This window comes from Herpailurus yagouaroundi, unplaced genomic scaffold (genome assembly GCF_014898765.1).
Source record: "Herpailurus yagouaroundi ecotype Mexico unplaced genomic scaffold, PumYag 196, whole genome shotgun sequence".
In the NCBI taxonomy this organism is placed as follows: Eukaryota; Metazoa; Chordata; class Mammalia; order Carnivora; family Felidae; genus Herpailurus; species Herpailurus yagouaroundi.
Genome location: NW_024412427.1, coordinates 28,014,428 through 28,036,986, shown reverse-complemented (window position 1 = coordinate 28,036,986; position 22,559 = coordinate 28,014,428). Strand labels below are relative to the sequence as shown.

The window sequence follows — 22,559 nt, the reverse complement described above, 5'->3', positions numbered from 1 at the left end:
TTGACAGAGATCAGAGACTTGCTAAGGCCAATCAGAACAGGCAAGAATCCAGAGTTATTATTCTCCCAACTGTTCCCACTCTTGATCTCCCCACTCTTGAATCCTAAGCCCTATGATTATATAAAATAGATATTAAGGGGGCGCCTGGGTGGCACAGTCGGTTAAGCGTCTGACTTCAGCCAGGTCACGATCTCGCGGTCGGTGAGTTCGAGCCCCGCGTCAGGCTCTAGACTGATGGCTCAGAGCCTGGAGCCTGTTTCCGATTCTGTGTCTCCCTCTCTCTCTGCCCCTCCCCCATTCATGCTCTGTCTCTCTCTGTCCCAAAAATAAATAAACGTGGAAAAAAAATTAAAAAAAAATAGATATTAAGACTTCCACACTCATATCTTCTTATCTGTGCTTGCTTTCCATTAATAGTCCCAAGTATTTCTTTCAGAATCTCATTCACAAAGTTTTTTTTTTTAAAGTTATATATATATATATATATATGTGTGTGTGTGTGTGTGTGTGTGTGTGTGTATGTGTGTATTCCTGTGTGTAAGTATAATGGATATCGGAGCAGATTGTCCCCTTCCACTATATATTTTTTCTAATGTGACATTGACAATAAGCATCAAGAACCATCTATGTTCTCTCCTCTTGAACCTGGGAGGACTTGTTAGCTGTCTCGACTGATGTGAATGTGATGAGAATGTGGTCAAAACAACACTGTATGGCTTTTGAGACTTGGCCATAGAAAGTGATGTGGATTCTAATTCACTTTTGCTCTGGAGATAGGTACCTTGAGAGCTCTGAATCAATGTGCAAGATTTCCCTGAAGCTCCTCATGCTGGTAGATTGTGTGGAGCGACTACATCAAGTTAGAGAGATGTCCAAGGAGCTGTGATTATTCCAGTCTTCTGTTGTTTGAGTCTCTCCAACTCAGGGCTCAGACAGGTGAGTGAGCAAACATCTGAAGATACCCTCTCCCAATTTCTGAGCTACTTTAGCTGATGCTGAATGGAGTTAGAAATAAACTATCCCCACTGAGCAGATTTGTGGATGAAATAAACATCGTTATGTTTAGCCAATACATTTTACAGTAATTTGTTATGCAGCCATAATACCTGGAACAGACATTTTTTCCCTCTTGCTAATCGAGAGCACTAACTTGTGGGGAGAAAGCGTTTAGGAGCCTGTCCATCAGGGTGATTTGGTGTCTGTAAAATTAAGAAGGAGAAACTTCAAGCATGCAAGCGCTTAAGATTCCATGGTTTAATATCCAAACGCAAATCTCATGGAAAGTCAATGAAAATGCAACAGCAATGCAGAAAATAAGATGAAGAAAACCTAACCACCGCCACAAGAGTGCATTTGAAAGAGTAGGCTTTGTTGCTAAGGAAGAGTAAGAGAAGAGCAAGACTTCCAAAGAGGGAAAAGAGGAAGGTGTCAAAAAATAGAACGTGGTTGAAGTGACACTGTGTCTTGGAGACTCGGTCACACAAGGTGGTAGGGATTCCAGCTGGAAGAGACCGGCCACGATCCCAGCAGGAAGCGGAAGCCCATTCAAAAGGGTGTGAGAAGGCTCACGAAGGGATATTTTAAAAGACGTGCACAGAATCAAGGGAAGGAATAAAGGACAGGGAAGCTCCACAGCTCTAACAACAGGGGAAAGCCCTCACCATCTCCAGTCCTGAGAGGAGGGGAGGGAGTGGTTGGTTAACTGAAACCAAGCAAGAGCTAGCAATGGAGAGGGCCGCCTACAAGGGCTGTGGCCTCCGGTGAAGGAAGGCAGCTACTTGTGTCTGGTAGTGAAGGTCCAGGAGAATCAATGCTCTACGTGTTTCTGTCTCTCCCACCCTCCAATTCCCTGTAAATACCTTCACTGGTGCAGCCCATTCTTTCTCATTGTGGGCTAAACATTTGTTCCTAGGCTGGGGGGGCGGGAACCTCCAAAAGGCCACAGTACATAAACAGATATACAGCATACTTGTGGTATGAAAATCTCAGGGGAGACTTAGGACAGAATGTCCTAAGACAGCTCCTTTAGGGAAGATGATAATGAAACATAGATGAGAAGCGCTGGCTAATGAGCCGAAAGCTCAAGGGCGAGGGTCCAGTCAGGGTAGCCCCTTGGCAAATGAACACTCAGGCCTTATTAAATCTTTTCCCGACCACTACCCTTTCTGTCTCTGCATCTATGCACAGAGACAGATGGTGGTTACGATCTGGGGAAACCATGTATTATGTAGCAGAACAACCAATGAGGGAAATTAGCAAAATGTTCACAATCACTGTGAACCTTGCCATTAATGTAGAAATTACTTTCGTTTTGGGTGTATTTAAATTTTATTTAAAAATATTTTTTTTAATGTTGATTTATTTTTGAGAGAGAGAGAGACAGATAGACAGACAGAGTGTGAACAGGGGAGAAGCAGAGAGATAGGGAGACATAGAACCAGAAGTAAGCTCCAGGCTCCAAGCTGTCAGCATAGAACTTGACGCGGGGCTAGAACTCACTGTGAGATCATGACCTGAGCCAAAGTTGGACGCTTAACCGACTGATCCACCCAGGTGCCCCTAGGGTGTATTTCAGTAATTACAAAAAGTGAGGAGATAATTCTAAGGCATACCTACATTATTGCTAATTTGTGAATTTGGTATAACATAATGAACAAGTCAAATTTGACAATAGCGCTGAATTAAGGCTTTCAGAAATCCTAAGCACCAAACAGATTTTGGTGTTCTCCCCATCTTCACATTAAAATTAAAATGTATGTATATCTATATCTATCCATATCCATATCCATATCTGTATCTAAATATCTATCTATATATGCACACACATATATCTTAACATGGCCCCATCTCCATGTGTGCTTTAAAAGAAAATTTCTCTTTAAATTACCTGATTATAATATTCTGGATAATTAACCAAAGCTGAGCTTTTCTCATTTATTTTTGGTGCGCTTGCTTTACCGATATGCAAAGTGTATGTTTAGTCTCTATGTGCAGTAAAATAGCTTTGAGCAGAAATAGTGGTAATGTGTATCTTCTGACCATATAGCTCATTATTATCAAGTGCATTATTTCCATGACTTGTCAAATTGAAAATGTCTTGGTAAGATTTTCATCCGGGTCTGTTTTGGGATCTAGCTTTATTGTAGAGAGTGTCACTGTGTGTTTCGTTTTAACTTCATACAAGGAGCCCCATGTCACTTTCATGGTGAAAAAGCCCAGCATGGCTGTCAGATATCAGTAAATAAAGTCCAGACTCTTCTGCCGGGTTTTCAAAGTTCTTCCTATCAGAGCCCCAAGTCCACATCCACTTCACAGTCCAATGTCTCTGTCGCTTGGGCCCTTTGCTTCTTTCTTGTCTGCCAAGCTCTTCTGTTTCAGACTTTTCTCTAGTATATTCCCTTTCTCCTCCAGATTGCCCATTCTGTGGAGAACCTGTGGGGACCTTGGTAAAAGTGTAAAGGTCCAGTCCCTGTTCTTCTTCAGTGAGCCTGGGCCTCAGTTCTAAACCCTCTAGGTGACTCTGAAATCAAACACTGAAAGAACTTTGTGTTCTCAAACGCAAAGTGTAAGCACTGGCATTTGGTCTGGTACCAAACTACTTTACTTCTAGGCCTGATTTCCCAGAGTTCCTAGTCATGTGACATTCTGTAATTTTTTTTCACTTCTCTGTGCCTTAGTTTCCTCATCTGTAAAATGGGGATATTACAGCACATGCTCAAGAGTATTATTCTAAAGATTGAAGGAGGTAGATGTGAAGTGCTTGGAAAAAAAATGTCTGGCACATTAAATGTGCACAATGATTGTTAGCTAAATGGCCTTTTATATGTCTGGAAGTGTTAATGTTGCTGTCTTAGTGCCTAATCAATACAGGCAGGCCAATTACTTTTGGCATTGAGAGAATCTGTGATCCTGTACCAAATTCTCAGGAAACAGGGTGTGTAAAGCTGTGACTGGCAGCCTTGATTGCATATGAGGATTGCCCAAGGCTTAAAAAAATACTGTTGTCTGGAAAAAAAAAAAAGGAAAAAACAAAACAAAACAAAACAAAAACAAACAAACAAACCAAAAAACCCCACAAAAAACTGTTGCCTGGGTTCCTCTGCCAAAGGCTGGACTTAATTGGTCTGGGGGTGAGACACAGAAGCAGGGATTTTTAAAAGTTCTCCAGAAGATTCTAACATGCAGCCAGGGCTCCTTGGGGAACCTGATCAACACTGGCTGAGGCAGTTGATTAACAATTAACCTGAAACAGCTGTCTTTTTGTAGTATCACGATCACCAGTAATCTTCTGCTTTTTGAAATACTAGTCACTAGCTAATTAGCCACTATCTGTAACCATGCTGGGCTGCAGTCTGAAGGTTGAACCAGATATGGGTAATTTATTCTCTCAGCCACAGTTGTAGTGGAAGGTCCATGAGATGAGAGGAAGTCACAGAGAAGGCTCAATCCTGTTGGCTGGTTCCTCACAATGAACCATCAAGATAATCTGGTCATTCTATTTTAGATAATGTTTCTCGAGTTGTGATCCACACACCTAGCACCAAGATCTGGTTTCTAAATACTACTCTGCACTAAAAGGAGTCAAAGCTCCTTGAAGAAATGGCTGCCATCAGGGCTGGGGCATGGAAAGTATAATATGAGCTTGGCCATCTGGTTGACCAGAAAGCAAGGGATGGTCAAAGAATGATAGGGACATATCTAAAGGGCACAGAAGCCATCTTAAAGGATGGGGCCCTTGATAGAAACTAATTATGATCCATTGAATACAATAAAAAATTATGAGTTGAAAATGATATAAATAAATAAATGAATAAATGAAAGACTGGTGAATAGTGGAATATTTTACATACTTTTAACGCACCTCCCCACAAGATGTACATTAACTACAAATACAGAAAAGAGCAGCTACACAGTGATGAAGCCTTACTGATACCACTTTGGTCAAATAAAGTGAGCATCAACAGTGATGGGTCGTATTGAAGTCATGGGTGACTTACATCATGTCATGAGAAGAACACAGCATCACCTCTGTGATAACTGTGCAAAGATCCATAACTTGAATCCAGTCGTGAAAAATCATCGGACAAACCCAAATTGGGAACATTAGACACTATAACTAGCCTGCAATCTTCAAAAGCATCAAGGTCAGTAAAGTCAAATTAAAACCTAGGAATTCTTCCCAACTGGAGGCAGGAGAGTAGAGATAGGACAACAAAATCAGACATGGGATTTTGAACTGGATCTCTTTGTTACAAAAGACATTATTGGGGAAATCGGGGAAACTTAAATAGGGTCTGAGTATTAAAGGTAGTAATGTATCAGTGTTCACTTTCTGATTTTTATCTTTCTATTCTGCTCACTTAGGAGGGCTGTTCATGTTTGCAGAAAGTGCACAGTGAAATATTTGGGGGTGAGGGGCACCAGATCTGCAACATACTCCTGAGTGGTCCAAGAAGAAAATGTCTCTTTGTACTTGCAAATTTGCTCTAAGTTTGAGATTATTTGTCTAAAATAAAAACCAAGTTTGAAATAAAAATGGTGCTCCAAAGATGCACTGCATTGAGTTAAAATACAGCTTTCTGATTTGGTGGCAGGCTGGGACTGAGGGCAAGAATCTACATTTTTAGCATTCACCATAAGTGGCAGCTTTAGATTGAAGGAATAAGAAGCTCCCCGGAGAGTAGCAGTTTGCACCGTTCACCAAACACTCAGCAAAACCACCCCACTTTCACCCTGCATTCTCGAGCAAACCTCCCCATCCCTCCACCCCTTTCCTCCCCAAACCCCCTATCTATTTTCTTTCTGCCAGCAGCAAAGATTGTTAGAGATCAGTAGGGAATTCTTAGGACAGAGAATGGAGAAATGATTCTAGCGATCTGCCGGTGTTTTTATCCAAGGAGAATAGAATACCCTGTTTTTCTCTGTGTCGCTCCTCAGGCAGGGCAATCCCTGGAGATGGGAGTCATTTCCTAAGACTGCCTCTGGTGGCTCCAGAGTGGCAGGAGTTAGGGGTGAAGAGGCATGCTAGAGCAAGGTGTTAGGAGAGCCTGCTGCGCATCAAGGTAATTCCAGCGTAGGTGGACTGGTTTAAGACTCTCTCCGGGATAGTTGGAAAGCACAACTTTGTTACAGTAGAAAATTGAAATTTTGAAATATAACGGCAAAACCCGAATGTGAAAATCCAACAAGGTTCAAATAGCAATACTTCTTAAAGACAAAGCAAAACCAAACCTTTCTCTACTTAAAAATTAATATCTAATATTATAAGCTGTCAAATGTCCTCTTGGCACCGTGCCAGCACTGGGAAAAAAAAATCCCTCTAATGTAGCTCTGTAAACCCAAGGGCTGAGTCTTCAACAAAACAAAACAAATGCATTCTTTATCTTTATCCTCAGTTTTGGAAATCAAAATAGGCAGAGTCTGAATTACTCACAGATACTGATAACACTGAAAGAAACTTTAAAAAAAAATTGTATATGGCCTGGTAAACTGTCTTTCCCTTTGGCTTTTAGTAGCTAACTTAGGATCACTTTTCATGTGAGTCCTCTGGACAATTCTGGAGGACTTTGAAAAGAAAGTTTCCCCATCTTTCTGTGAAATGAGATGTTCTCAGAGGACTATTTGGCTATTAAAACTCATGATTCAAAGCTTTTAAATTAAGGATGAAAATATTTAAGGATGAAAATATTTACTGGGCATGAAAGAAAGAGCTCATAAAGAATCAATTTTCATGAATTTGATGGTTATGTAGAATTACAGAATTTGATATTTAGAGGGGACCTCAGGGATATTAGGTGAAGGATTTGATCCTGTGCCTAAGATTGAAAATAGAATTCAGGTGTAATGGTTCCTAGTTCAGGGCTCTTTCCACTAGCTTGCAACCACATTTCCCCTTTCCTTTCTTCTTCCCTGCCTCCTGTCCTACTTTCTTTTCTTCTTTAATTTCTTTCTTGCTTTCATCATAAATGACAGCAATTCCACCATTATCCATTAACTGGAAAACTACTGATTGAAAATACACAAGACAACAACAGTAATAAACACCTCTTGTTGGGAGAGAACATATTGGAGTCTATAGTATCTAAAGCATCTAAAACAATCTTTTCTGTGAGTTATCTTCCTTGTTAACACATTTGTGTTTTCTCTATTTTGTTGTTATTGACAATAATTTTCTTCATGCCTGAATATTTTGCTTTTGCTTAATTGGAAAATTAGCCTCAGAATGGGCTAATGTGGCCTTCCTAGGGTGCAGGGAGTGAGAACTACCTGGACAGACATGATGGAAGGTAGGAATAAGAATTCTTTTTCTTGGAAAGTTTGAACTAAGTGTAAGCCGGGTACAACTTCTATTCTAGATTCAGTTTTTGTGGAGAACATAAAAAGACTCATCCTTGACTCCTCTCTCTCTCTCTCTCTCTCTTTCAGATGCCACATCTAATGCCAGGATGCCTCACTCAAGTGACTTGAGCATTGATGCTTGCTGTTGGCACAATACCTCAGTTTCTTGCCATGCATACCTTCCCATAGTGCTGGTGGAGTCTCCTCAGGACATGGCAGCTGCCTCACCCCAGGGTGAGTGATCCAAGAGACAGTCAGGCAGAAGCCATACTTTTCTATGACCTACAATTTTATGACCTAGAATATCGTACACTATCATCAGATATTCGGATCCAGAACCCTCAAGCTAAGCCAATTCCTGATCCACAGAAAGTCTAATATAATAAATGCTCTTTTTTATTTTAAGCTGCTACATTTGGGATAAAATTTCAGCCAGCAATACATAAATAATACTGCATGGGTCACCATTTGACTTACTATGTATTATATTTTATTTACTATTTTAAAATCTATTAATGACCACCCCGTGCTCGCTTCGGCAGCACATATACTATTAATGACCACCCCCACAGACCCTAGAATATAAGCCCCCCCACAAAAAAAAGGGTTTGTGTGTATGTGTGTGTGTGTGTTCAGTCCCTAAAACAGTGCCTATGCTGTCAATGAGTGTGTATTTAACAAAAATATGTGGAATGAATACTTAGAAAAGCCATATCTGGATGGTGGGGAGATAAACTGATGTGGCTGGAGGAAGGATGCTGTGGGAAATCCCTGTGACACCACTATTTTGCACAACTCCAGGGGACACTGTTCCCACTGTATTCAATGTGAATGGAGACTTCTGAGAGCACAGCTCCATGTGAAATTCATTTTGACCTTGTAGATCCCCTGAATGGGCTTTGGGGACCATCCACAGTGTTCCATTGGCCACAGTTTGAGAAACACTCATCCAGGAGACTAAGACCACAGGAAGTTGGAAAAAGACCAAGCCTCAGAAGAGAGATCCTTGTTCCTAACATCTTACAAAAATATCAGAGAATTACCAAAATTCAGGGGCCCACGGGGCTGGACAATGAGTGTCTCAGTGGCAGATCTGAACTGACAGCCCATAACCAGAGACCACCTCCCCCTTCATGCCCCTGATCTAACATGGTACTACCCATGCAATTTTAGAGGCAGGAAGTAGAAGCCAAAGAATGATTGAGGGGGTAAATATTGGAGGTAAACCAGTTTCTCAGGAAGCTTGACTTGAAGATAAATAATTTTGGGGCACCTGGTTGGCTCAGTCGGTGGAGCATATATATGACTCTTGATTTTGGGGTTGTAAGTTCGAGCCCCACGTTGGGTGAAGAGATTACTTAAAAATAAAATCTTCAAAAAAAGGATTGAGATCAAGGAGAAGGTAGATTGGGTGAAAGTCCATTTGGGACAGGAACTAATGTGGTTGGTGGGGGCCGAGGAGGGCTAGTGAACCTATAGGAGAGAGAAGAGGAAAAACACCTAGGGAGATAAAAGATTCAGCCAATGCAATTTAAGTCTTGTCTCCATTTGGAACACTCTTGTTGATATTGAAAGGAATTTCAAGCATTAGTAAACAAAGTGGGTGAGTTTTTGAGGGGAGGGAGCTCCTCCTGTTTTGATTCAGTACACTTTGACTGACTGGCTCTTCTGTCCAGAGATTGTGCCGGCAGTTTCCACATATCATCTTGTTTAAATTCCCACACTCCCACAGAGTAGGTTTTTCCCTTCATTTAACAATGAGGAAACTGACCTTTAGGTTAGAAAAACTGCCAGAGTAGGAAGCAGAAGTTGTACAGTTAAAAGTTCTGTCCACACTTCTGCTGAACTGCTCTTTCTCCACAGGTAGGAGGGTCCGCATATGTGATCACCCAAGCCAGGAGGCCTCCAACAGTGAACGGCAACATTGCCAATAATACGCCAATGCCAACAGGCATAAATGGGGGCTGCCTGGGTCACATAGCACCCATGGTTACTCTGGCCAGGTAGGTTCATCCTTCTTGCTTATAGAAAATGCCTCAATACTTGAAATCATAATAATTAAAATCCTAATGAAACAGGACTCTGTGGTCAGAACCACAGCTCTGTTTAATGGGTAAATGTGGAGAGCATGACCATTGGACCCTTCTACTAACTTGCGGCAGGGGGCTCGCTCTGAATGGCCTTGAATCATGCAGAACTTAAAGAGCATAATTAAAACAAGATGGTGACATGGACTTTTATTGTATTCTGGTTTTCACCATGGAAATTTTACACTTTGCTTAAATTCTTGGTATTTTAAGGTCTAGAGGATAAAACAAAGCTTTACTTCATGAGAAAGCTGCTTTTTCTCATTCCTGCTTCTTCCTCTTCTTTTTTTTTTTTTTTTTTTTTAACCTGGTCAGTCACTAAGCTCATTTGAGTGATGGCAAAGTCAAAATTATGACTGCCTGATTTTATCCTTCGCTGCACTCGTCAAAAAATTAAATTAAAGATCATGCTTATGAATATAACGCATGAACTGCTGCATGGCATTCTGAAAGATAGAATGTCCCTTCTGTCCAGCTACTCACAAAACAACATGTCACATGATACATTAATATGCAGGAAAAATAATAGGGCAGAGAGAAAATTCTACCTCTTAGGACATACAAAGTGCATTCCACCAATGGTTCAAGTGTTCAGAAAAATTAATTTTAGTCAAGACAATAATAATAATACCTCTAATAGCTACATTAGATCCTTCAAACTTGCATAGTGCTTTCTAGTTTCCAAAATGTTTCCACATGTAATTTCATCTGACAAAAGAAATCATTAATATTTTAAAGTGCAGTATAGGGCTGCTTGATTTAGCACTGCAAGGGCTCGGGTTCCTGAAGGATGTGCATCCCATGAAGGCTTGTTGAATATTCTATGAAGAGGCAATTGTAGAGCGAGAGCCAAAGTGCTAGTGCTTTCTGCAAAAAGATGGTGGAAAATAGCATTCATTACCAAAAGCCACTGAAGACTTTGGAGATGAATGTTTGGATAAAATTACTATTCTAAATTTGCTACTGAAGTTTAGAAGTATAACGTCTCTAGTTTTTAAATGAAAATATGTTTTTTGATAAATACATAAAACAATTCTCACCATATATATATTTTTTTCAATTACACACAAATTTAGAAAGCTGAATATCGAACTCTCCCAAATCTGCCCCTGCCTTTTCTCCACTCCTCTAAGTTCCTGAGAGCAATTAAAAAAATAATAATAAATGTTTATTTATTTTTGAGAGAGAGAGAGAGAGAGAGAGGTCACAATCAGGGGAGGAACAGAGAGAGAGGGAGACACAGAATCTGAAGCAGGTTCCAGGCTCTGAGCTGTCAGCACAGAGCCTGATGCAGGGCTGGAACTCACAAATCTCAAGTTCATGACCCGAGCTGAAGTCTGACGCTGAGACACCCAGGCGCCCCCTATCTACCTATTTCTTGAGTACATGGCTGAACTGGTGCCTTTTAAAGGGAACTCCTTAGAAGCCAGAAATGATGAAGGGGATTGAATCAAGATTCTAGGGCCCCTGAGATGGGCCCCTAGAATTTGTAGTTCTAACAAGTCTGGGATGGGGCCCTAGAATTTGTAGTATAACAAGTTCCCAGGGATGTTGGTGATGCAGATGGAGGAACAGTCTTTGCGAACCATTCACTAGAGCTTTGGTTCGAATGAACCACACACATGAGGCATAGGACCTCATGTGCTTTGGTCCTGAGTATAGTACGAAATTTTCCTGTCTCAATTTTAGCACTGAGGAAGAAAGGAAGAAAAAAGTCTCTGTTGAGATTTCCTAATCTTATGTATGTACTAACATGGGCTTAGCATCAAGTGGCAAACAAATAAAAATAAATAATAAAAACATAATAAAAAACTCTAAGCCAAGTATATAGTTTAAGGTTTTCCTAAATTGGCAATATCTTCAGGTATCTCAGAAACAAAATTGTAAATAAATAAGCTCTTCATCCAACTTCAAAAACTCCCCACAAATAAAAATCTAAATAACATGGCAATAAAAAACCCAAAATATGCAAGGAAATTACTGTAATCATGAATCTACAAAAAACAATAAACCACAGAATTTGACTTATACAGACTAGAGATATTGAAATTTCAGATACAGATTATTTAAAAAAATATTTTATGTGGTTAATAAATAAGGAATGACCAGCCATATTTTAAAAAGAACCAAATAAAACTTGTAAAAATTAAAGTGATAAGAACAGAAATCAGATTAAATAGAGTTAAATAAAATTAGAAAATTGAGTGACAGGCTTGAAAAAATAACCATAAAGAAGTAGCAAAGAGAGATAGGGATAAAAAAAAGAAAAAAAAAAAAAAAAAAAAAAAGCTAAAAACGCAGGAGTCCTGAAGGACAGAGAAAGAAGGAATAGAGAGTGGTGGAAATGTAATATATGGTGAGGTAATAGAAAAAAATTCAGAACTTTAATTAAAAAATGTCCATTCCTGGGGCACCTGGATAGCTCAGTCTGTTAAGTGTCCAACTCTTGGTTTCGGCTCAGGTCATGATCTCATGGTTCATGGGTTCGAGCCCCCCATCAGCTCTGTGCTGACAGAGAGGAGCCTGCTTCGGATCCTCTGTCTCCCTCTCCCTCTGCTGCTCCCCCTCTCATGCGCTCGCTCGCTCTCTCTCTCTCTCTCTCTCTCTCTCAAAAATAAATAAATAAATAAATAACCATTAAAAAAAAAGTCCATTCCCATAACCATGAAGCACATGAAATCCTAAGAAGGATAATGGGGAACCCACACTGAGGTACATCAGAATGAAACTGAGTGACATCAAAGATAATGACCAGACTGTCAATGCAGCCAGAAAGAAAAGACAGACCTCCTAAAAAGAAACTACTAGATGGAGACATTAGTTCTTAACAATTACAGAATTGATAAGACTGGGGAAAAAATCTTACATGTTGCAAGAAAATAACAATCAACCTCAAATTTTTTACCCAGAAAAACTGCCTTAAAAAAAAAAAAAAAGGCAACATGATAATGTTTTCACACAAAGCCCGAGAGATTTTCAATGAAGGAACTTCGAAAGAATTTCCTGGTGGGAGATAGAGGAAAGCTGTCAGAAGAGCATGGTTTATTAATGGTGCCAAGTTTTCTAATGATATTCTTTCAATTAAGTTTGTGGAAGAAGAAAATTGGTCCAAATTCTTGAGAGCTGGAATTGCTGGAACTTGCATTCACTGGGTGTTTCTTAAACAATTGTGCCTATAATTTGCTGATTCATGGATGGCGTATCCTTTGTATCAGAGGCCAGCCAATCTGAAATTACTAATTATTTCATTATTGGTATGGTGTTGCAGAGGGTCAAGTCAGAGTACACTGGGGTCCATGAAAGTTCAATCAAAACAGTGAGAATAAAACTATATTCAAAAGTCCACAATATAAAAAATGCAAGTGAATACATTTAGAAATTGTTTGGTTATTTATTTTAATGTTCAGTACTTGAGGACAATATTTACTAAAGCAATAACGCTTTCAATGGAGGCTGCAATGAGGGCAACATTGCCTCCTTCAACAAAACTAGTTCTAGTTTCCAGAAGAGAGAGAGGGAAAAGGATTAGTGGAGGTATGTTGTTTCTAGAAAAAAGAAGAAATTCTGACATTAACAAACTGGTGGACTTGGGTGAGTTAGAAAACCATTTGCAGTCTGCTTTAAAAACAGATCTGTAGAGGGGCGCCTGGGTGGCGCAGTCGGTTAAGCGACCGACTTCAGCCAGGTCACGATCTCGCGGTCCGGGAGTTCGAGCCCCGCGTCAGGCTCTGGGCGGATGGCTCAGAGCCTGGAGCCTGTTTCCGATTCTGTGTCTCCCTCTCTCTCTGACCCTCCCCCGTTCATGCTCTGTTTCTCTCTGTCCCAAAAATAAAAAAAAACGTTGAAAAAAAAATTAAAAAAACAAAAAAAAAAAACCAGATCTGTAGAATGAGAAAACTTGCCCATATGTTCGCAGAATTCTTCTGGATCAAAATATAGTCCTTATGGCTACATATGCTAGAAAAGCTAGGTGAAATTGCATTCCAGCTCTACTCTCTGTGATCCTGTCTGAAAATGGTTATTATAAGGTAAACTGAGGTAATCAGTAGGACCTTTGAGTGTTGGAATCAGGGCAGAGAACCCAAAGGTAGGGGAGAAGAGAGATGAGCCAGCTGATGGGGAATTAAGCTGAGTGATCTATAAATAAAAATACCAGAAGCTTCTCTCCAATTTTAGGGAGACGACCAAGCTGGGAAAGGACTGAACTCGAAAATGGGAAGAAGACTACAGAGAAGGGTCATGATCCTTATTACCCCTCCCCCAGGGACACAATATTCCATTTGTGGATCCAGTGGGAAAGAATTGTAACTCTTTACTAAAGATTGTAACTCTTCTCATCCTGAGAGGAAGTGAAACATATGCAACAGTACTGAATTCAGGACATAGTTTATTTTGTCAGCGTAGAAACTGACAAATAATGAGCGCCCGTGATAGAATCGTCTACCATTGGCATGTCAGATTATGCTCCCTTTTTTCACTGTTTTCCTGGCAACTTTTAGTTTTTTGTCCTAAAAGTCATCTGAGAAACAAACACACAATTCCTGTTTCTATGGAGTGGCTAACATTTACATTTCACCATGATGCCACAGACACAACATGCCTGGCACTTTTGCGCCTCCGAGCACATTCTGAGACCATATATTCAGGTGAGGGAAAGCCATATTACCTAGTCATACTGAGATTATGGAATGATGTTCTAAACAATGCACATTATTTAGGAGGTGAAAGAAGTTTCCACACATTTGAAGGAGCAACTGGGAGGAATACTCCTGCTAATTTAAGGTGGCAGAGCTGCTACAGTTCAGGGCTCACCATGTGACACTCCAAAGAAAACAGGTTCAGGCTCTGGAAAACAACTTTTGAAGACAGGAACTGCTAGGGGAGGTGGAGCCTCTCCGAGAAAAAGGCAATTGTTGTTTTGCCCCTCATCTTGTGGGCTGAAGAGATTATCCAGGAAATGACATCATTAGGGTAGGAGATGAACGCCTGGCCAGTTTCTTACTGCGTGGGGCCAGTTAGAGTTGCCGGCCTCCTCCGTGATTCTAAGTGTCCTCCTCTGAATGATTCTAAGCTCTCAAGCCCATTTCAGTGAATTAGGACGGTGGGCATCCTCTCATGGTGCTGATTATGTTGGTAATTATAATAGCCATCATGAATGCCAGGCCCCTGCTAGGCACTTTATACACACTATTTCTGCTGTTAACTGTTAGGTGGAAATGTTCCCTCACCCCTCAACCAGAGGGCAGAGAACATTCACTGCTGTGCCCTTCTCTCCATCCTCCCTTCACTTATCCAAGCCTGGGGGAAGACACAGTCCTTTTTTTTTTTTTTTTTTTTTTTAGCGCGCGCGCGCGAGAGCTCACAAACAGGGGAGGGCTGTAGGAGATGGAGTGAGAGAATTCCCAAGCAGGTTCCATCCTTTCAGTGCAGAGCCTGACTCGGGGCTCCATCACACAGCTGTGAGATCATGACCTAAGCCAAACATCAAGAATTGGAGGATTAACCTACTGAGCCATCCAGGTACCCCAGAAACAGTCCCATCTTGAGTCTCTCTCAGACCCGCCTGTCCACAGAGAGGGCATGTCCTGATCTGTTCTTTTACATTTAATAAGCTCAGGGTAGCCTCTGTCCAGGCAATGGGGGATACTGTGGACAATGGTACTTGCTCCTGAGGGGACACAGGTTACATCTTTCATATTCAGGAGTGACGTCCAGCATGTAGGACACCCATTTGGGGGCAGGGCCACCAGATGCTCTGAACTAACCTCATTAGTAACAAAGCCAATGTTTTTGATTTCAAACTTTCTTAGAGCTTTGCCTTCTCGGCTGGTTCTGAACAGAGGTGAGGGTGAAGGCAGTGTTGGAACCCCCACACTCATGCAGAGGCCATGCTTTCATGGAGGTGAGATGCTCAGGATCTCTCTTCAAGAGAGAATGTGATGCCGGGAGTGGAGTTAGCTGACAGAATCCACTGGCCACATTTTGGAGATCGAATGGCAGCCACTTTCTCCCCAAGCTGCTTGCAGCCAGTGAGTTGAGCTGGAGGAAAGGGATCCTGGAGCCCGGCCATTCCTGCCCGGTGCAGGTCAACTGTAATGGCCGGGGTTTGTTCTGAGCCTCCCCAGACTTTCTCAGACTGCACTGCAGACTGGCTCTTCCTGGCTAATCTTCCTTCCTTCCCTCCTCTTCCTCCTCCTGCTCCTTCCCCTGCTCCTCCCCGTTTTAGCCTTTGAGGCTTTTCTGCCTTTACATTTCCTGCACTCCTATTTCATCTTGGCATCTTCCCCAAAGACTCAAGCTGACACCACCAGCATGATCATACTCTCCATTTCACGGTGGAGTGAAAGTGAGGTTCCAAAGACAGAAAGTAGAAAGCATAAATACATTCCCCTTGAAGAAGCTCATGCATACTCGTGTATGTTAGAGATCCCCTTAAAAAATACCTAATTTACATTTTCAGAGAAAAATTTGAATACCTTGTAGGTGGCACTTAGCGTGGCCACTAAGTAAAAGAGATAGCTTCATTTCTTCAGAAAACTGAGCCCAATGGGACCTGCCCATTCAATGCAAAGATAACACTGGCTTCTTGAGAGTGGAAGGGAACACTAAAGACTGGAAGAATTTCCGCATCCACTGCTGACTTTGGATTCAGGACTCAGAACGTGTTCGTGAAAAAAAGCAAATGATCTCAATAAGGCAAAGGCCACACACTGCTTGTCACCTAGAGGTCTCCACCTAACTTGTAAGCACCACCCACAATTTGAGCATTTGTAGGAACAGAAAATACATTGCACCGAGAAACCGTCTTCTTAAACTTGGTTTTTACCTTCACAACTTAAACCTAAATCTGGTGTTTTTTTCTCACATTCAGGGGAGAATCAACATATTAGGAAAGGATAAAGAATTTTTCTGTGATTTCTGCACCCTCAGGAACATCTGAACATGAGAGCACATGCGTAACTTAAATATTAACCAGAAGTTTCTTTTCAGGGAGTAATTTTTTAGAGACCAGAAGAAGAGGACTTACCTTCGCTAGAGTCTTTGGAACCCTGTGGCTTCTTTGCTTTGCTCTTCTTGTGGGGTGGAGACAGGCCTTTTGGCTCTAACACCTCTGGAGGCATAAAGATTTAAAACATTCTTATGTAGATATTAAATATTTAAAATTATGTTGAAACTTAAAGTTCTTTTTCTTCCCCCCCCCGCTGCAGTAAACCCACGTGTGCAGTGAAGCTTGATCACAGGTTCATGTGTCATTTTGGCTAAGCCAAATTTCGGCAACAGCCTGTGATTCTCCAGTGCACATAGACGGGCATTCAGGCTTCAGCTTAAACATCTTTTCATTACCATTATTAATGATTCGCACAAATGTGAAAACTTAGACGCTCATTTTATTTTATTTTAAAGTTTATTTATTCATTTTGAGAGACACAGAGACAGAGTGAGCAGGTGAGGGGCAGACAGAGAGGGAGAGAGAATCCCAAGTAGGCTTCACTCTGCCAACACAGAGCCCCACGTGGGGCTTGAATTGTGAAATCGTGACCTGAGCGGAAATCAAGAGTTAGATGCTTAGCCGACTGAGCCACCCAGGTGCCTCTTAGATGCTCTCTTTTTTTTAATTAAAAGAAATTCTCCACAAGGAAACCCATTTTTTTTTTCCTCCACAGGAGATTGATTTAAAACTTCATGAATTAACTGATAGTTGCCATTGTGCAATTTCCTTTTACTAAGTCCTTCAAGTCGAGCCAGATGAAGGCGGGGGTGGGGGGGGCATGGTGCTTGAAATTATCCTCCTTCTATTAGCAGATTTCTTTAGTAGTCCAAATTCTAAACAACTTCTATATGTCCCCAGGTTAATTATTATGTTTCCCACTTTTCTCACTGCTTCCCAATACCCTCGGGCCAAGTCTATCCAAGGAGGCTAATAATTTAAATTCTGAAGAATTTCAACAGAAAGAAAAATTCTAAAGATGGTTTTAGGAATTAATCTCTAAATTCATCCCATTCAGATATAGGTACTTTGTTAGGCATTAATTTGTATTTCGAGTCCTGGTCTCTCTACTAAGCTCAAAGCATATCTTCAACTGCCTACATGGCATCTCGTTTTATATTCTGACTGGATGTCTTCTCTTTGCACCTCCATATCCACTCTCCATTCTTTACCCCACTTCCCACCCAGCTGTGCCCTGGGATATGGGTCTCTATGCACCAGTGAAATTTCTGGCTTTATTCCTAAGTGACCAGTGGTCTTCAAGGGCTTACTATATCCCTCCATAAGCTTACAACCCCAATCTGTTGGCTTCCTCCACTTGACCCTCTCTGTCTCCTGGGTCCTGTAAGTACCATCTCTCCTATTTTCCTTTCAGGGCTGGGATTTAACTGTGCCTCCCTCTTTCCAGCCCTAATGATTTTCCCTCACTCAGCTCTCACCAAGCATTTCAAATTTATGTAATAATCCCATTAAGCACAGCTGGAACAATACTCTTGATGTCGGCAAACCTGTTCTCTCCAGAGTATTTCACATATCACTACCTACCCAAGAGTATAAACCTCAAAACTGAGCTATTGTCCTTAATGTTTCCTTTCATTTACTTTCCCAGGAAGTAATAAGTCCTATCATCTCTGCTCCAAATTCTATCCCATATTCATCCGTGGTGTTCATCCTGTGGAATCATCTGCATCTCTTATCTGGGTTATTACAGTAACCTTCTGGCTTTACTCTCCCTGTAGCAACCAGAGTTATCTTTTAAACATAAACCAGATTCTGTTGCTTACCTGCCTGCCACTGGTCTTGGATCACAGACCAAGACCAATTGGATTGATCCAAATCCAGTTTCATGGGCCAGGGCAACATGCCATTTGGGCTCTACCTACTGTTCTAGCCTCATTTCCCACTTGTGCTTTGGCGTCAGATTTACTGGCTGCCATTGTGTGTTCTTCAACCATTACTAGGCTGGTTTCTGCCTTGGAATCTTCACACCTGCTATTCTTCTTCCCCCCCGAGATACACATTCGTATGTCTATCTTCTTCTCCGTTTTTAATCTCAAACCACATTCAGCTCCCAAGAAAGGCCTTCCCTGAATTCCTAATATGAAGGGTCCTTGCAAGGGAAATATCTCTCAAATACATCATTTGATATATCTGAAATTATCTTGTCGCCTTCTTTATTTCTTTATTGTATGTCTCCCATCTCCATCCCACCTCCTAAGAATGTAAGTTCCTTGAGAAAAGGACATTTGTCTTTCCTGATCTCTCTTGTGTCCCTGGTACCTAGTAGTGTCTTGAGAATTTCATTTCCAATTGGTTTTATTTCCCCTTTACCCAAGCCTTTCTTTAAGGCCAAGATATAATGGGGCCCATGCCTAATTCTTACTCTCTTAGCAGCTGTCGCCTTATGCCAGGATTCTAAAATTATACTACAGAACTATGGCGACTCATTTTTCTTTTCCCATTTATTAAAAAAGGAACAGAACAAAAAATTGCATTTGATAGCTGTACTATTAAAAACTGTGGCATTATGGACTACAAAGGTTTTTTGGGCACCATAGGCTTTCTGTGGTTGCATGGCAGTCACATCGAAGATCATTACCATGGCTAGGGTGAAAAATTTTGCCAATGACTACATTAGCAACTCCCCCAAACTTCTGTCACCAGGTGTGAGATGGATGTTGACCCTTCAGAACGGGTTCAGTAAAAACAGAAATGAGATGCTTGGAACAGCTCACTGAGCACAGATGCTGTGCTCAAAAGGATGCATGAAGTAGGCAAAACGACACTTGCCATCTCCCTGGGAGAAGATGCTAAGACTCCCTGGAAGATGCCTCTGAAATGCATCCACTGCCTCTAGGACTAAGAGGAGAATTTCTAATGCTGGGGATTCAACCCCAAACCAGCATTTCTTAAAAGTGAGTTTTTGATCATTAACCTGATTTCCCAACCTGAATGGGAATTCTTGGAGAATGGGTGAGACATCTCTTAAAGACATCTATTTGTTTCTGTTTGTCTAAATTTTGAGATGCGTTTCCCAAAAGTACTTTATTTTTTAAAAAGCTACAGGGCCCTCCTTGGGTAGTCACTGGACGTGGATACATGTTAACTATGAATAGTCATTTATGACATAAGTATAGTATCATTTCCTAACACCCATGGAGGCACTCACTAAATGTCACTGATACATGTGGCCTCTGTGCTCAGATTTCTACTTGTGGTTCAGCGGGAACAACTCTCCCTTTGGCCTGGGGAAGCAGAAGGAAGATTTCTCCAAAGCAACCCATAATTCTCCTTGACAGCATATCATATTATCTATATTGCCTCTGTTTCTGGCAGAGGGTGGAGACCTGGAGTTTTGCCATGAGCGTAGCTTTGCCCCCTACAGAACTCAACTGTGCTCCTGACTCTCATGTAGCTGGACTTCCATAGGTGGCTGTTGATTTCTTATTCCTGGTAGAGTCCCATTTCAACAGCCATTCTTGGGAATGGAAGGAGATGGGGAAATGTTTTCTATTGTAGGGTAAAAGAAACTGATAAAGGACTTAAAAGGCATCCTAAGCATTTAAGCTGGTCTGTTTCTATCATTGTCCACGAGGGCAGAGCCTCACCTTGAGGATGACCTTGCCTCACACCATCTGAGATGCTCCTGCCTCTACTTACCTGTAGGGTCTGGAGACAGGAGTACAAGGGTATGAACTTTGGGTTCAGACACACCAGTGGGTCAGCTATTTAAGCTAGGAGGTCAGACACACCAATGGATCAGCTATTTAAGCCAGGAACTAATTCCTTTTAACCCTTGTGTAATAACAATCCCTGCCTCCTACAGTTGTTGCATATCTTAAATGAATTCATGTATGTTGAGTGACTGGCACAAGGTACATACTCAGTTAAAATCTGGCTCAGCAGAGGTGTGCTGGGGCTTATGTGAGTGAGCTGACTATACCTATCTCTCGGCTCCCACATTCATTGATCTCATGTTTGGTAGCTTGAAAACACTGTGGTGTGTGTATTTACACTAAGGAAATATGCAAACTCTCCAAAAGGGGGTTCCCGCCACCTGGAGAGTCAGTTCACCTGACTTTTTGGTAGTCAGATTATTATTCACTATCATTCACTAGCCTTTGTTGGCAAGTTATTTGTCCCAAGTAGCCCTTTACTAGTGTCAGCTGCATTCTTAAAAATCCTTCCAGCATTTCTACTTATATGAGAAGATGTGATGCAGGGCAGAGAAAGGCAGTAGTTAGTGGTCTGGATAGAGACCTCTCTTGGAGACCAACACTTCCAAGTGTGAGATCTGGACTGAAGTCAGCCTGCTCACCAATGTCTGGTAGGACCAGTGGCACATCATGGAACCATTCTGCACAGAAATCTCCGGTGATTTCAGCACTCAGATACTAGGAAATGGAGAGCAGCTCCCCAAGCCCATTCTGGCCAGATGACTTAGCATCCTTGGGCCATTGAGTATGACTTTAACAGCTGCATCCAGCTGCTGGACACGAAACCCTCAGGAAACCTGATGAGACTAAAATCAGAAATGATGATCCAATTAAAGCCCCCCAAACCTCATATGCTGACTCCAATCTTGTAGGCTCTGCATTAGCATTAATAATGATTTTCTTAAAATCACTCAGTGGTTTGGATAGCTAGCTGCATCTCATTAAGAAGTCAACTCCCCTTGCCTAGAAATGTATACTTAGGGCACTTAGGCAAATGATCCTTAGCAAGATAAGGCCCTTAAACTGGCTGGCTGAAAGGGCAGTACTCCCCATGGCTGAAGGATATTCCAAGGATACTTCCGATGAGCAGGATAAATGAAAATAGCAGAAATTAACATTAAGTTCGTGGAATTAAATCAAGATGCGGGTGACCCCTTAAAGTCTTTTTTCAACATATGGTTCTTTTAAATAATAAGACATCCCACATGAGTATAGGGATGGATATTCTAATTGAAATTTCACCTTGGGCTTAATGTTTTACAAAAGACAAGCAGAGTCTTTGTCTTAGGTTGGATTTTCTCAGAAGACACCGAGACAACTATTGAGTTCAAATACTTAATGTAAGAGATTATCCCAGAAAGTGCCAGAGGGCAGTAGGGAGGTGAGACAAGAAAGGAGAGGCACCCAATACTGCGTGAGCAAGCTCCACTGTGGACAGTCAGGGCTCAATTCTACTGCGGACCTCTGGGTGATGGTAAAAAAATCTCGTTGTTCAATACCACACATCACATTGCCAATGAAGACTTGAAATGTGTCTAGTCTGAATTAAGATATGCATGTAAAATACACACAAATTTCAAAAACATAGTATGGAAAAAAAAGAGAATGTAAAATATCAGACTAATAAAATTTTTAGATTGATTATATGTTGAAATCATTATATTTTGGATATATTATGTTACTAAAATATTATTAAATTAATTTCACTCATTTCTCCTTACTTTTTCCAATGTAATTACTAGAAAATCTGAAATTAAACATGAGGCTCATATTTGAGGCTCACATTATATTTCTACTGGATGACACTGGAACACAATATGCCTCCGATGTGTCCTTCAAGGGTCAACCAGCTCTTGCCTATCACTGGCTGAGGGCTACTCCAGGGAAATTAACTTCCTGGCACTTCAAGTGTGCTTTCATGACCAGCGAGAAACACTGATTGCAGAGTCACAAGAGCTTTCCTTAGAAAGCTGTTGGTCTTGTAAAAGAATAGTGAGGGCCAAGGGGATATAGGTAGGGAACTGGCAGCTGCTATTACAGATCCTGCTCTACCTCCTTCATTCCTGGCTTGTAGATGCTTCCTCTACTTCTCCACCCTTCCAACCCACTGCCCTGGGGAGGCTGAGGGAACCATAGGAATCAGACATGTTTGGACTGGAGAAGAAGCTAGAAGCTAGACAGAAGTTATGAACATTGCTCCAGTGAGCAGCTATGAAGAAAAGAACGATTATCTTTCCACGAAGACAGTGGGAAGTCAGGGGAGGGATAGAGATTTAACTTAACAAGGAGAAGGACCATTTTAGTCAAATGAGATTGTTTGCCTTGGAATTTAAACTGCTCCCCGTTAATGGAGATGTTCAGACTGTGTTGTCGGTGATTTATGTGTGGAGTCCTGGCATCGAAGAGGGGGTTACACAAAATCAGGACCTC

The 22,559-nt window shown here is 41.4% G+C and overlaps 1 protein-coding gene across 1 annotated transcript in view; it reads right to left on the bottom strand.

The window, feature by feature from the left end:
• The window catches only part of MACROD2 (mono-ADP ribosylhydrolase 2), a 2,049,910-nt gene that overhangs the window by 130,638 nt on the left and 1,896,713 nt on the right, over positions 1 to 22,559 (bottom strand). The window contains exon 11 of the mRNA XM_040447744.1: positions 16,453 to 16,536. Within this exon, the coding sequence (XP_040303678.1) occupies positions 16,453 to 16,536 (84 nt within the window). The remainder of the gene's footprint in view (positions 1 to 16,452; positions 16,537 to 22,559) is intronic.